This window comes from Haliotis cracherodii, unplaced genomic scaffold (assembly GCF_022045235.1).
Source record: "Haliotis cracherodii isolate W230 unplaced genomic scaffold, xgHalCrac1.p SCAF_4, whole genome shotgun sequence".
NCBI classification, from domain to species: domain Eukaryota; kingdom Metazoa; phylum Mollusca; class Gastropoda; order Lepetellida; family Haliotidae; genus Haliotis; species Haliotis cracherodii.
Window position 1 is genome coordinate 53,461,614 of NW_027266297.1, and position 16,087 is coordinate 53,477,700.

The 16,087-nt window shown below is 43.9% G+C and overlaps 1 protein-coding gene across 1 annotated transcript in view; it reads left to right on the forward strand.

The window, feature by feature from the left end:
- LOC139478307 (FAS-associated factor 1-like) overlaps positions 1–16,087 on the forward strand; it is a 45,333-nt gene that overhangs the window by 17,758 nt on the left and 11,488 nt on the right. Inside the window, exons 5-16 of the mRNA XM_071260730.1 lie at positions 772–878; positions 2,147–2,255; positions 3,059–3,142; positions 4,219–4,314; positions 4,804–4,924; positions 6,091–6,154; positions 8,791–8,872; positions 9,577–9,731; positions 10,338–10,474; positions 12,158–12,246; positions 13,903–13,983; positions 15,527–15,637. Coding sequence (XP_071116831.1) covers positions 772–878; positions 2,147–2,255; positions 3,059–3,142; positions 4,219–4,314; positions 4,804–4,924; positions 6,091–6,154; positions 8,791–8,872; positions 9,577–9,731; positions 10,338–10,474; positions 12,158–12,246; positions 13,903–13,983; positions 15,527–15,637 — 1,236 coding nt within the window. The remainder of the gene's footprint in view (positions 1–771; positions 879–2,146; positions 2,256–3,058; positions 3,143–4,218; positions 4,315–4,803; positions 4,925–6,090; positions 6,155–8,790; positions 8,873–9,576; positions 9,732–10,337; positions 10,475–12,157; positions 12,247–13,902; positions 13,984–15,526; positions 15,638–16,087) is intronic.

Consider the following 16,087-nt stretch of genomic DNA (forward strand, 5'->3'; position numbering starts at 1 on the left):
CGGTCCTACAAGTTGGCTGATCAGTTGTCTTACTTCCGGACGTCCACTTGGGATCTTACAGTCTTTCTCCACCATTGGACTTCAGTAGAGGTGGTGTACAAGGACTTCGAGTTGATCGCCTTAAAGACGCTGGAGTGAGCGAGGTCCATGCTTTGGATTCAACAGGGTTCAGTTTGAGCAATTAAAGAATGGGAAGGTCTTAATGGGCGTTTGCTGGGACTTCATCGTGAAGAATCAGCTTCTGGGACGGCCAGATCATTCATCTCATATAAGAAATAAACGTCTCATGGTCGTTATTTGTCGTACAATTAACAAGTCCCACTCGTCGTTTATTTCTTAAATATGCTTACTTATCTCACATGCTATATGCCCTCCCGACCATCCGGACCATCCCAAACATACCCACATCCCCACATCTAGAATGATGTGGCAAGGGTAGTCATGTGATCATGTCCTGTATGTCGCTATGCACAGGATCACAGTGCATGACCCATTTGTTTGGTTGGTGACCATGGTGATTCTGGGATGTGTCGGGTGAATTGTTTGGAAACTTTGTTTAAGCATGTTTCCTTGAAAGAAAGATCGATAGAAGGAAGAAGGAAGAAATGCATAATTTGAGTGTATAAATATACAATTTTCTGTAAAAATTACATTTATGAAAGCAAAATCTTTGCAGAAAATGTCAGAGTATGTCTATTTTGGATGTGTTGTATGAGCAGACATGTAAGGCTGTATGGTAAGTGTTTTCCAGACATACACTGTTTTTTGCAGACTGTGTTACGAGACCTGCACCTGCCCAAGCAGAACAAGCTCTATCTGCTGACACCACAGATCAACAACCCAACGCTCACAAAACCCAATGCTCCAGTCAGGGAGGAGTAAGATCACTTTCTGTTAAGCAAGGATGTAATTTTTAGCATTAGTTGCATCTCTTAGCCATGCCAGGATCCGCTAGTTCACCTGATTTCTGGTATGACCCTTGGTATGTCATCATACCCTGAAGGTGTGGGATTATTAATCTTAGTTCTAGCTACCACTAAACATTACGGGTAACATCAGAATGACCTTTCGTTCGTCCTATCAGAGAGTCGCTTACCAGATCATGAAAGTGACAGTTGGAATGTGTTTTCTAATCATGCAACCACAAAACAAATTTAACATTAGGTATTTGGAACGACAGTTATGGGCTTTATTGCTGAATCCATACAATCAAGGCTATCTTTTAGCCATTCCAGAATCTTTTTTTGTTTAGTTTTCAAATTTTTTATCGAGAATTAGTCAAAATATCTTTCAAAGTGTAGTCACCAGTTTGAAACTAGTGCCATAAAGCTTGAGAAAGCTGCCTTCTGATTGGCTAATGTAGACTTCTTATCAGTCATTTCATTAGTCAGTCAAAGTTCGCAAAATGTGGGTCTGACGTGACCTGTAATGGGATGTCCTCAGATCTTTGTTTAGCATTAGGGAGAACTAAGATCTGATTTTTTATGAGATTGGGGATGCTGCTCATGTCAGGTACTTATTAGCCTGGTCCAGAGAGGATTCTGTACAGGCTGACATCATATAGCTGGAATATTGTTGACTGCTGTGTAAAAGTTGACACACTGAGATAATAATCTTAAGAGCAATAAGGAATTAGGGAATATTTGTCCGAAGTGAATTAATTTGAAAGCTCCGGGCCTCGGCACAGAACTTTCAATATGATTTCAAGAAGGACAGATAATCCGTAATTCCACATTGCTTGTAGGTTCTTCTTTATATTACTTGTAGTCTGGTGATGAGAAAAAGTGAAAAATGTGGGTTTCCTGATCTCAAATGGAGACCTCAGCTCAGTGGCTCTATCAGTGGAACGTCACATAAGGCCATCATGAACAGTGGATGTCATCGTCTTCAGTTATATGTGACAATACGTTCATATGATATCACGTTGCTGTGGGCTTCACCACAAACAATAACACAATGGGACAGTCTTATTATGCTTAGTGACAATTACTGACAAGAATTTTACCTATGTCTGTGCCCTTATGGGTAATATCGTGATGTAACAGCACTTCTGTTCAAGATGACATTAAGCATAGCTCAGTCACTGTTCATTCAGTGTTATGTTCTTGTGTTTATGTTGAGTGATTCTCATCATTCTGTGTTTCAGTCCATGTGAAATGTTCGACCGGGAGTACACCCTGAACATCAAGTTCATCGACGGCAGCAAGTACCAGTACTACCCACTCAAGTTTCAAGGGAGTAAATCTGTCCGAGAGGTTAGTTAAAGCAACTACTTTAAAGTTTTTCTAAATACAAATTTATCATATTCACTGTAATAAGTACCCTGTGTGCCTAGAAAATTGACAAAGGGGCGCTTATTTAAACCATACACAAGTTAAAACTGTCATTGGTTCAACTATCAGTGAAACACAAAACTTTTCCATAATAGTTATTTGGCAGTTATATGCTTGTACACTGCCATTATACACTGTAATATACAAAAGTAAGTATAGGCTGTCATGTAAATTTTTTTGGCTTAGTACGGTGGTGTTTATGAAGAGTACTTGCAGATTGAAGTTGATAGAAGTTGGTCTGGGGTGCTTAGTACGGCAAATACGGTAGTCTAAACTGTTCTTTGTCTTGATGACAGCAGATGTTTTCAATGGACCCACAGGGTTTAAAGTAAGTAAGGTTAGATACCCACAGATGATAACTGTGTAAGTGATTGGGTATGGTTTTACGCCACTTTCAGCAATAATACGTCCGGGGACACCAGAAATTAGCTTTACACATTGTACCCATATGTGGAATTGAACCCAGCCTTTGGTATGATAAGCAAACACTTTAACCACTAAACTACCCTACCAGCCCCAGGGGATAACTAGACATACATTTGATAGTTCCCAGGCATTCCATTTTGCAAGATATCACTGAACATAGTATATCAGTTACAGAGTGATCTCTCTACTGTTACTGAGTCTAGTCTTTGAAACAGGTTAATATTTGTGTTTGGTAAATAATGCAATACCTCTTTTATTTGTGACACTGAGTGTTAGCTGGTAACATGTTCTGTGTGTAGATCAAGCAGGCGGTGTTTGTGCTGACTGACGTAGCCTCCAGGTTCCAGGTGTGGTCCGGCTGGCCAGATGGCATCAAGGATGAGGTGGGTTCAGTAGGCACTCACTTATCTAGCCACAAAATATTCTCCCTGGTGATACCGGACCAGGATGCTGATCGAGTGGTGACAGATGTGTGACCTGGATTACTGTGTCATCGTGCCCTTAAAACAAATATCATTGCTCATGCTGTCGACCACTGGTTTGCCAGGGTTGAACTTACAGGCCGGTGTGATATAGCAGTAATCAGCTGATCACTGTAAACTTGCAGATGCAAATTCAGAAAGCAACACACAATGAACAAACTGAATGGACCCTAGCCACTGATAGTGTCTGTATAAGTGCAGTAATCTTGAACACAACGTTAAGCCCCATTTCACCACACCTCAAGACTAATAGGTTTAAGAGGGATTATTAAGGCATGTAACAGTGCCCATACGCGATGAACATGATGAAATTACAAGCAAATGAATTTTTGGGGAGCAGGATCAAGTTGAATAATAAAAAATCCTCAGGGTATGATTTGCCTCCTCCCATCTCTCCTCCAGCCCCCACCCCAACCCTCCTCCCATCTCTCCTCCAGCCCCCACCCCCACCCTCCACCCCAACCCTCCTCCCATCTCTCCTCCAGCCCCCACCCCCACCCTCCTCCCATCTCTCCTCCAGCCCCCACCCCCATCCTCCTCCCATCTCTCCTCCAGCCCCCACCCCAACCCTCCTCCCATCTCTCCTCCAGCCCCCACCCCCACCCTCCACCCCCACCCTCCTCCCATCTCTCCTCCAGCCCCCACCTCAACCCTCCTCCCATCTCTCCTCCAGCCCCCACCCCAACCCTCCTCCCATCTCTCCTCCAGCCCCCACCCCAACCCTCCTCCCATCTCTCCTCCAGCCCCCACCCCCACCCTCCTCCCATCCCTCCTCCAGCCCCCACCCCCACCCTCCTCCCATCTCTCCTCCAGCCCCCACCCCAACCCTCCTCCCATCTCTCCTCCAGCCCCCACCCCAACCCTCCTCCCATCTCTCCTCCATCCCCCACCCCCACCTTACTGAGCTTCTTCCAGGATGTATTGTTTTATGTCATTCAATCTCCTTATGCCAAGTTTGATAAATGTTTTTACTTCAGGATCTCTTGGGCAGGACAGGTGTATCTTATCCAAAACATGAATTCGAGATGCACAAGGCCTCATCTTCTCAGAACAAATCAAAAATGACAACTGAGGTAATTTTTTTGTTTCAGCTGAAGCTGGACACTGGATCAGCAAGTAATTTGCTAACTTTTATGTTTGTACTAGTACTAAAAAATGATCAGTACTACTACAACATGCTACAACTAATACTACTTCTACTAATGATAGTAGCCATATCAATTCTGTGCTTTCAGAGAAAGATATGACGGAAAGTAAACTTAATGCAACAGAATGAGACTTATTTAATAGGAGATTTCATTATAAAAAAAATGGAAGATCTTTTGCTGTGAATTATTTTCCTTTTATAACTTTTTAAACATTTGACAAATGTGATTGTTTATTAGTTTATTTATTAGTCACCGCATTCAGCAATATTCCAGTTATATGAATGTGGCCGACAAATATGAAAAAAGCTACTTGAGTCATTGAGATCCTGACTAGAATGTTTCCAGTGATGTCCTTGATGTGGGAGTAGTAGATAAGTGTCATGTCTGACTGGTATCCAACTAACATCGTTGCAGGAAGCCGTGATGGAGATAGATAGCAGTGATGAAGACACGGCCATGGAGCCCTATACGCTGGAAGATGACATCTTCGCCCCTGAGTCGGAACTTCCCCAAAGCAGGAAACACGAACCACTAAGTAGGTTAAACTGACAATAACAGGAAACTAAAATGCTACCAAGTCTAGAAAAACAGGAAACACATCTGTGTTTTTTTATAGAAATTATGAAATTTGCTTTAACCCTGTGAAATACAATGGATATGATATGCTATGTGTAAGACTTGTATCGTTGGTATCTGGGGCAGAAAATAATCAACTCTCATCTATGTGAGTAATAGGATGCTCATCTGTTCTATTACACACAGCTTCATCTCAATAATGTGACCACTTACCATTGTAGTCGCCTTTTACATGGAAGGTGAAGGGTTAATCTGGCCTGCCCTTGAAAGATACAAGGGAATAACATACATGTAACCAAATAATCAAATGAACAGAGATAATTATGCAGACACAATCATGACCATGGCAACTATTTTAGAAAATAACAACAAGTTTTGAGTGTGTGTCTCTGGCTTTTGGCCATTTCCATGATTTTATCAACCTTCCTCTCTATCGTTACGGAATATGAAAAAATAATCAATAGGACATTTTTGATGACTATCAGTCAGTATACTAGACAATGAACCAGTCTGACACCCTGATGGACTTGAGAGACAGATTGAGTGTAGATAATTTGCTGTTTGTGCTTTTATTTAACCTTCCGAGATAACAAGTTTAGGTAAACTTTGTGTACAGTCATTCGACATGACCCGTAATGGGATGTCCTCAGATCTTTGTTTAGTGATGGCGAGAACTAAGATCTGATTTTAATGAGATTGTACAGTATAATTATTTTATGTTGAACAAAGAGCAGACAAAATGTACATCGGGATTCAGTCCACTAGTAGTGTGCAGGTATTGAGTACAGCACCTGTCCTTATCCTGCAGTTTCAAATATGAGAGTGTGGTCATTTGTCAGTGACCACTAGAACATATGCCCTGGCCGGATGTTGGAAGTTGATGATTTGTAATTGATTATGCATTTGAGGCTATTTCAGGATAGTTTTCGCTACCTGGACTCACTTTGTGGGGTAGTAGTATCATGGATTATAAACATGCTAATGCCACCATTGCTTATATTCATACTTAATGTAGACTTTGTTAGATTATTTAGTATCAGGTTTTTATTGATTATAGCTCATGAGATGTAGATAGACTCTATGAAGTTTTAGAAAAATGTTTTCACTAATATTTGTTTTTGACAGTGCCTGAATCAGTAAATGATGAAACAGAGGCCTTGGAACATTTTACCAAAGAATTCAAGGAAAGGTACGAGCTGTGTTAAGTGTAGTTATGTCGAGGTAGTTGAGATGTCACAAGATCAAGTGCATCGTCAAGCAGCTCATCTATGAGGTCACTATGAATACATGGGTTGGCAGTTACTGAACAGTTCTCTCCCTTTATCAACAACTTCATGTCCTCTCTCTCAACTCTCAAACCACCTCCCTCCACCCTTCATCTCTCCATGGCCACATAGGTGGACTAGTGGATAGTGTCCCCTCGGAGAGTGGAAGGATGGTGGCTCGAGTCACGGCCATGTCATACTGAAAGATATTAAAAGATGGTACTTGGCATGAAGAGGATAAAAACAAAGGACTGGTTGGCTGAGAGTCAGTATACTGGGGTATCCCTGTTATACTGCGGCATGGTATCTCAGTCGGCTAGCACTTATAAATTGGCACTACTCTGGATTAGTGCAAGCACCCATACTCCAAAAACCCTCCCTCCCTTACCAACGCTCTCAAAAAACTCAGAAAACTCCCTTCATCCTCTCCCCATTACTCCTCCCCCTCCCTTCGCTCCGTCACTCCTCTCTCCCTCCTCTCCCCCTCCTCTCCGTCCCTTCCTTATCTCTACCTCCCTTACTCCCTTACCATCCCTCTAAAAAAACTCAGAAACACCCTTCATCTTCTCCCCATTACTCCTCCTCCTCCCTTCGCTCCCTCACTCCTCTCTCCCTCCTCTCTCCCTCCTCTCCGTCCCTTCCTTATCTCTACCTCCCTTACTCCCTTACCATCCCTCTAAAAAAACTCAGAAACACCCTTCATCTTCTCCCCATTACTCCTCCCCCTCCCTTCGCTCCCTCACTCCTCTCTCCCTCCTCTCCCCCTCCTCTCCGTCCCTTCCTTATCTCTACCTCTCTTACTCCCTTACCATCCCTCTAAAAAAACTCAGAAACACCCTTCATCTTCTCCCCATTACTCCTCCCCCTCCCTTCGCTCCCTCACTCCTCTCTCCCTCCTCTCCGTCCCTTCCTTATCTCTACCTCCCTTACTCCCTTACCATCCCTCTCAAAAAACTCAGAAACTCCCTTCATCTTCTCCCCATTACTCCTCCCCCTCCCTTCGCTCCCTCACTCCTCTCTCCCTCCTCTCCGCCCCCCCCTTATCTCTAAGGGCGAAATGATACACCAATATTCGCATGCATCGTGATATTTAACCCACGATACGAACATGATACACCTGGGCCTGTTTATCGATACACCATATACAGAACGGGAATCTTAAGTACAGTGTTCCCTCGCTATTTGGCCCATCAATATAGCGCTAAGTCAGTTTTAGCACACGATAAAGCATGGCTCCCAAAATTTGCTTACATTTCTCAAGTTTTACACTGGCACAATGTTTTTTCCAACTCAGACATTAACAGCTGATCACTAAGAGCATGTAACACTGGAAATATCAGTCAACAGATCCGATGTGAAGTATGCAATTTTATTATTATACTATCTGGTTATAAAAATGTGCTCATTGTATATCGGGACTTATGCTTGTAATATATTTTATTAGTTTTATTCAAAATTTCATTAAAATATTGTTTACATTACGGTGACAAGTAAAATTGTTCCATACGTAAAAATATCCTGCAATAGCAAGCACATGTACCAAAGTGCTACGGTTATGGTTCTTATAATTTTTAAAATATTTTGTAAAACCTGCAACAAAAGTAACATGATATTGGAATTATTATATCATCTCTCCCTCCTTTCCCTCCTCTCCCTCCCCCTTCACCTCTCCCCTCACTCCTCACTCTCCCTCCTCTCCCTCCCCCCTCACCTCTCCCCTCACTCCTCTCTCTCTCCCTCCTTTCCCTCCCCCCTCACCTCTCCCCTCACTCCTCACTCTCTCCCTCCTTTCCCTCCCCCCTCACCTCTCCCCTCACTCCTCACTCTCTCCCTCCTTTCCCTCCCCCCTCACCTCTCCCCTCACTCCTCACTCTCTCCCTCCTCTCCCTCCCCCCTCACCTCTTCCCTCACTCCTCTCTCTCTCCCTCCTTTCCCTCCCCCCTCACCTCTCCCCTCACTCCTCACTCTCTCCCTCCTTTCCCTCCCCCCTCACCTCTCCCCTCACTCCTCACTCTCTCCCTCCTCTCCCTCCCCCCTCACCTCTTCCCTCACTCCTCTCTCTCTCCCTCCTTTCCCTCCCCCCTCACCTCTCCCCTCACTCCTCACTCTCTCCCTCCTCTCCCTCCCCCCTCACCTCTCCCCTCACTCCTCTCTCTCTCCCTCCTTTCCCTCCCCCCTCACCTCTCCCCTCACTCCTCACTCTCTCCCTCCTCTCCCTCCCCCCTCACCTCTCCCCTCACTCCTCTCTCTCTCCCTCCTTTCCCTCCTCTCCCTCCCTCCCTCCTTTCCCTCCCTCCCTCCCTCCCTCACCTCCCTCCCTCCTTCACCATCCTCACCTCCCTCACCTCCCTCCCTCTCCCTCTCCCTCTCACCCTCCCTCCCTCACCTCCCTCCCTCCTTCACCACCCTCACCTTCCTTCTCTCCTTCCCCTCTCTCCTTCACTACTTATCTCCTTATAAGGCTTCTTTATTAATGAAGTGATTGAGTGTTAAATCATCAGATGTGTTCCACATAGTCATATGTCTTTATACCCCCAACTAAACAGCTCCTACATTCCAGGTATGGAGACTGCCATCCTGTGTTCTACATAGGTTCATTAGACGATGCTATCCGTGATGCCTTACAAGTCAAAGCTAAAGATGTGAGTCAGTCAGGGTGATGTGTTCTGTATTGTACAAGCATTGATTCTCACCGCAGTGATTCACCAAGTAACAATGTGGAGACTCTGTCAGAAAGTCTTGTGTCTATACAAACAAAACAAGCATTAAGATGATCCCATGATATAAAGAGGGATATACACTGAAGTCACAAATACAATATGATAAATCAAAATATAACCATGATCACAGCACACTATCTTGGGCTAGCATCAAGTGAATAACACTTAGTTTGATTGAAAACAGGAAAACAGCACATTTTCCCAGATTTCTTTTGTATGTCAAATGTTCATGTTACTTCAGGCAATACATAGTCTGGTAACAATGTATTCAATATGATCACGTCAAAATGGCAATCATTAACAGTTTGTACACCCTATTATGTTCAGATGATAAAAAACAGTATATTGAAACTAGATGACGTAATTATAAAGAAATAAATACTATGAGTGAAATCCTCCATTCAGACTGGAGGTTTAACTAACATAGATTTCTGGAAAAACAAGGGACTAACAGGCTAGGTGTTTCTAGAAGATGAAAACAGGTTCAAGGTTAAATTCCACTCTAGGATTGATTGAGACGAGAGAAATGCAAAGTGTGAAATAGGATAAGTAGTATAGATATATAATTTATTGTAAAACTTACAAGAAATTTCGTTTCTATATGACAATCTTGTTTTGTGCTGCAGAGAAAGTTATTTGCCATCTACCTCCACCATGAGGGAAGCATCTTCTCCAACGTCTTCTGCTCCCAGCTGCTGTGTTCAGAAGGCATTGTCAATTACCTCAGTAGCAACTGTTTAACCTGGGCATGGGATATGACTTTCGAAGCCAATCGGGCAAAGTAGGTTGTCTTCAGAATACTCTCTCATGAACTACAATCACGCCACCTGCCATGTCCCATTCACTCAATCAGGCAAGATTTCAATGGAATTCTAAATGGTCTTAGGTGCCATGAAAAATTGTGTCCCTAAGCTGTGATAAGATCTGTTGATTGGAATCAGAATTTTCTCCTGATATAGGTCCTTGATCTATCAGCACCATGTCTGTTCTGAGGATTTCCCCAAAGTGGTAAATACCAAAGCCCTGCATCACTCTGGCTTTCCTCCCTCATAGTGAGTTGGGTTTAATGCCTCTTTTAACACAATTCCAGTTATATCACAGCGTGTCAACTTAAATGTGTGAGGAAAGCAAGAAGTTATTCAGGTCTCAGACGTTTACCTCTTTGCTGAAACAACTAGCACGGGTATGGTGCTGACAAACCTAGAAACATAATCGGAGCAAACCAGGATTTCAACCCACAATCATAGGTTTCTGGGACGCAACTCTGTAAAGCGAATTGTGCCGAGCTGACATGGTGTGATATGGCTACAAAACATAATCTTTATTGATTCTTGACTCCACATCAGTGATGTCAGTGTGTGTATATGTCAGATGTTGTTACTTCCAGGTTAATCACAGTAGCAACCCGTCACTTCGGTAGTGTAGCAGCCAGTCAGATTAGGAACTATAAAACAGACCAGCTTCCAGCATTGTTATTAATCACAAGATCTCGGGCTACCAACGAAGTGGTTGATGTTATTCAAGGTGAGCTAGCAGATCTCTTACGTCAGTCTGTGCTTGGTTCATGCACGTTTGATACACGTTTGATACATAACATCTCTTATTGACAGAACAGATCCCTGGCTCCTAATGCTTGTTCCCCTGTGAGGATTCCAGGACAGAATAGGCACCTTATATCCCATGCTTGTTTACCCCTGGGGAATGGTGGGAGGGATTAGTGAATTGGTTCTCAGTATCCCACGCTTGTTTACCCCTGAGGAATGGTGGGAGGGATGGGTGAATTGGTTTTCAGTATCCCACGCTTGTGTACTTGTTTACCCATGGGGAATAGTGGGAGGGATGGTGGGGGTATCCCACGTTTGTCTCCCCTGAGGGATGGTGGGGGTAGTTCCCAGTATCCCACGTTTGTCTCCCCTGAGGGAGGTAGTTCTCAGTATCCCATGTAGTCTCCCCTGAGGGATGGTGGGGTAGGGGTAGTTCCCAGTATCCCATGTTTGTTTATGCCAGGGGAATGGTGGGGGTAGTTCCCAGTATCCCATGCTTGTCTCCCCTGAGGGAGGTAGTTACCAGTATCCCATGTTTGTCTCCCCTGAGGGATGGTGGGGTAGGGGTAGTTCCCAGTTTCCCTTGTTTGACTCCTCTGAGGAATGGTGGGAGGAATGGTGGGGGTAGTTCCCAGTATCCCATGCTTGTTTACGCCAGGGGAATGGTGGGAGGGATGGTGGGGGTAGTTCCCAGTATCCCATGTTTGTCTCCCCTGAGGGATGGTGGGGTGGGGGTAGTTCCCAGTATCCCATGTTTGTCTCCCCTGAGGAATGGTGGGGTGGGGGTAGTTCCCAGTATACCATGTTTGTCTCCCCTGAGGGATGGTGGGGTGGGGGTAGTTCCCAGTATCCCATGCTTGTCTCCCCTGAGGAATGGTGGGGTGGGGGTAGTTCCCAATATCCCATGTTTGTCTCCCCTGAGGAATGGTGGGGTGGGGGTAGTTCTCAGTATCCCATGTTTGTCTCCCCTGAGGAATGGTGGGGTGGGGGTAGTTCCCAGTATCCCATGTTTGTCTCCCCTAAGGAATGGTGGGAGGGATGGTGGGGGTAGTTCCCAATATCCCATGTTTGTCTCCCCTGAGGAATGGTTGGAGGAATGGTGGGGGTAGTTCCCAGTATCCCATCTTTGTCTCCCCTGAGGGAAGGTGTGGTGGGGGTAGTTACCAGTATCCCATGCTTGTTTACACCAGGGGAATGGTGGGAGGGAGGGTGGGGGTAGTTCCCAGTATTCCATGTTTGTCTCCCCGTCAGGATTCTGGGAAAGAATGGGACCCCAGTGACTCCTGCATTGTGTAAGAGCTGTTTCATGAGGTTTGGATGGTTACAATATGTGGCTGGGATGTTTGCGTATCATCAAATAGTAAAACAACATTCACCCTCTAATATCTGTGTATTTTGTATTTTTTTTGGTAAAATGAATTCTGAACCTATGAAATTAAGATGAAATTCAATTCCATACAGTATGTCAGCATATTTAGCCACTAGTCTGAAGCCCAAGTCTAGTAAAATTGTTTGGTCTAGTAAGCTAAACTGGTATTAGTCCAGACATGACATTATGATCTACAGTAGAGAGATTTTGGCACAGGTTAATATATGAAATATCTTTGTGCCATGACATCCTGTCCACTGACAGTAAATGGTATCTTGTTGTTTTCCTTCCCAGGCCATGTAACACTAGATGAACTTATGACAAGGTTAATACATTCAGTAGAAGTGTTCACAGAACAGCAACAAGCTGACATGTTAGAAGAGGTAAGTGTTTTATATCTATTACAATAAAACTTCACTAAATCCTAGTAACCCTTGGCTACGTGATGAGTTCACCTTCGTTACCTAGACAAGCAGAGTGCTGATGGAGATAGTGGACCATAGAGTAGATATGGTTAGTTCACCCTCGTTACCTAGACAAGCAGAGTACTGATGGAGATAGTGGACCATAGAGTAGATATGGTTAGTTCACCCTCGTTACCCAGACAAGCAGTGCTGATGGAGATCATGTACCATAGAGTAGATATGGTTAGTTCACCTTCGTTACCTAGACAAGCAGAGTGCTGATGGAGATAGTGGACCATAGAGTAGATATGGTTAGTTCACCCTCGTTACCTAGACAAGCAGAGTGCTGATGGAGATAGTGGACCATAGAGTAGATATGGTTAGTTCACCCTCGTTACCTAGACAAGCAGAGTACTGATGGAGATAGTGGACCATAGAGTAGATATGGTTAGTTCACCCTCATTACCCAGACAAGCAGAGTGGTGATGGAGATCATGTACCATAGAGTAGATATGGTTAGTTCACCCTCGTTACCTAGACAAGCAGAGTGCTGATGGAGATAGTGGACCATAGAGTAGATATGGTTAGTTCACCCTCGTTACCTAGACAAGCAGAGTGCTGATGGAGATAGTGGACCATAGAGTAGATATGGTTAGTTCACCCTCGTTACCTAGACAAGCAGAGTACTGATGGAGATAGTTGACCATAGAGTAGATATGGTGGCAGGTGGGGGTTCTTGGATCTTATGGAAAAAAAATAAATTGTGCCCAAAAAGCCTGGAAAATAATATTTATGCTTCAGAGTGTTGTAAAACAAATAAATTGCTTGCCACAAAAGTTTCATTGTTGCAATGTTTTTTTGTCTTTACAAAATATTCAGGTTCATTGTGTAAAGTGAAAAAATATCTTGTTTTGTTGCTGCAGCTGTAAAATTCCAGGCCTCCCTCAGAATATCAAATGGTCGGTCCCTAGGTCAAGTAATGATAATCTATTGGATAAGATTTCAATGTAAGGTCTGTCTTGCTAGATAACAAGAGAAGAACCAACGATTAGATTTGGTCATATAGAATACAAAATACAAATAATTACTCTTGACGAGGTCAATATGCATAAACAAGGACCCCAGGACCCGACTCCTTTGGCAGTCTGACCACCTTGAGGTTGGGTTCAAGGGTCCATGTTTTCGCATATTGACCTCGTCAAGTCCCCAAGACCCCTTCGGCAGTCTGACCGGACATCAGCCTGCAGACTCAGCTTGGTCAGAAAATCTTTGGGTTGGGTCCGAGGGTTCTAGTTTTCTCATATTTACCTTCTCAAGAGTAATCATTCATTTTGTTATACTGTAATTCACTTTAAAGTTTATGAAATGTTTTAGCCGTCCTCTGTTTCATTACAGTAACTTAGCTGCAAACCATGAAATGTTCGTACCAGACGCAATCTTGTTTCCTTGCAGACAAGGCAATATTCATCACATTACAGGTCAATACTTATCATGTGACGAGTCAATATTTGAGGTCAGTGTCAGTCCCTTGATTTCAGGGTCTACCTTGAAATGTATTGTTTCGTCACTTGCTACAGATTAACCACTGGAATTGCAAGATTCTTAATAGAGGTATAACAATGCTGTTTGTTTCAGCGTGAGAGAGAGGCAAGAGAACAAATCAAACTAGAGCAGGATGAGGCGTATCAAGAGTCATTAGCTGCTGACAGGGCCAAGGTGAGAAGCAGTACAGGTCTCCACAACACTAATACCAGTATGATTAGGCTTGAACACATTGAAAACATCCCAAATATCTACACTTGTGCTTTATTTGTCACCATTTGGCATATTTTGAACGTGCAAGAAGTCTTGTCCCATCCATCAGTACTTGGAGAGCCTGTGCAGCTACAAGTACTTCAGCTGAATAACCACCACCCCCATTGTTCAAAGCATTACAATTGTCCGATATGTGATGTGCACTAACTTACATGGTTCAAAGTGTATTTATCATGTTTTATCTTTTTAACAGAGAAAAAGCGACCAGTCGACTTTATTTGATAATGACAGTTGAATGGGCCACCAGTTGTTTGAGAAGAGCATCCCTATGTATTGCCCAGCATTTGTATACATTTCCTAATACGCCTGCAAGAGTTGCTTCCCCTGTGTTGCCAAGTTCATTCAATTGAGCAGGTGCTCTAGGCCAAAGTGCACAGACAGGCAAATATTGTACTATTGATATCCATGTATTTTGTGTACATGCACAAAAACATTTTGTCAGCTGCCGAGATACTCTCAATTAGAAGAGTGTTAGATACACATTGTCCATTTAGCTGACTGACTGACTGCTGTGTTACCTGTGTCCATGTTACCTAACTGACTGACTGACTGACTGACTGCTGTGTTACCTGTGTCCATGTTACCTAACTGACTGACTGACTGCTGTGTTACCTGTGTCCATGTTACCTAACTGACTGACTGCTGTGTTACCTGTGTCCATGTTACCTAATTGACTGACTGACTGACTGCTGTGTTACCTGTGTCTATGTTACCTAACTGACTGACTGCTGTGTTATCCATGTTACCTGACTGACAGACTGCTGTGTTACCTGTGTCCATGTTACCTGACTGACTGGTTGACTGTTGTGTTACCAGTGTCCATGTTACCTGACTGACTGACCGCTGTGTTACCATTGTCCATGTTACCTACCTGACTGACTGCTGTGTTACCTGTGCTCGTTACCTGACTGACCAATTACTGTGGTAATTGTGTCCATGTTACCTGATTAACTGTCTGACTTGTGTTACCAGTGTCCATGTTACCTGACTGACTGCCGTGTTACCAGTGTTCATGTTACCTAACTTGCTGACTGCTGTGTTACATGTGTCCAAGTTACCTGACTGACTGCTGTGTTATGTATGTTACCTGACTGACTGCTGTGTTACCCATGTTACCTGACTGACTGACTGACTGCTGTGTTACCTGTGTCCATGTTACCTGACTGACTGGCTGCTGTGTTACATGTGTCCATGTTACCTAACTGACTGCTGTGTTACCTGTGTCCATGTTACCTGACTGACTGGCTGCTGTGTTACCTGTGTCCATGTTACCTAACTGACTGCTGTGTTACCTGTGTCCATGTTACCTGACTGACTGACTGCTGTGTTACCTGTGTCCATGTTACCTGACTGACTGGCTGCTGTGTCACATGTGTCCATGTTTCCTAACTGACTGCTGTGTTACCATTGTCCATGTTACCTGACTGCCCAGCTGCTGTTACAGGCGGAGGCCCAGAAGGTGGAGAAGGAGCGTCTGATGGCGGAGCAGGAGAAGGAGATGCAGGCACAGATGGTGGAGGAGCAGAAGAAGCAGGAGGAGCTAGCTGTGAAAGAGGTACACATAGTCCATGTGGACCACACTCATACTGTTTCCAGCCAAACACATTCTTCTCTTGATTCTATTACTGACACTGACAGGTTGGTTGGTGTAAGGACACCTATTTAACTGCCAGGGTTCCAATTCCTCATGAAAGTCCCCAGTGTACTGTGGTTTCTTGTGTCTACCAAAGAATAAATCTCCAGGACTTCATACTTGTCTTCAGAGCCAACTAAAATGGATACAACATGTTTCTAGGCTGACCATGAACCCCATCATGTCTATTGTTGTATCTGGCTCAGGCTCCATTCAAAGGCTTTAGGCTGGGTCGGAAGAATCTGGAAAAGACTCTTCAATTCAGTGTGTAGATATGAGTCATATCTCACTGGTTCATATCTCGGTGTCATACAATAGTTAACCCTTGTGATCAGCATGTCTGCCCTCTGCCATTTATTTCGTTGCCAGTGC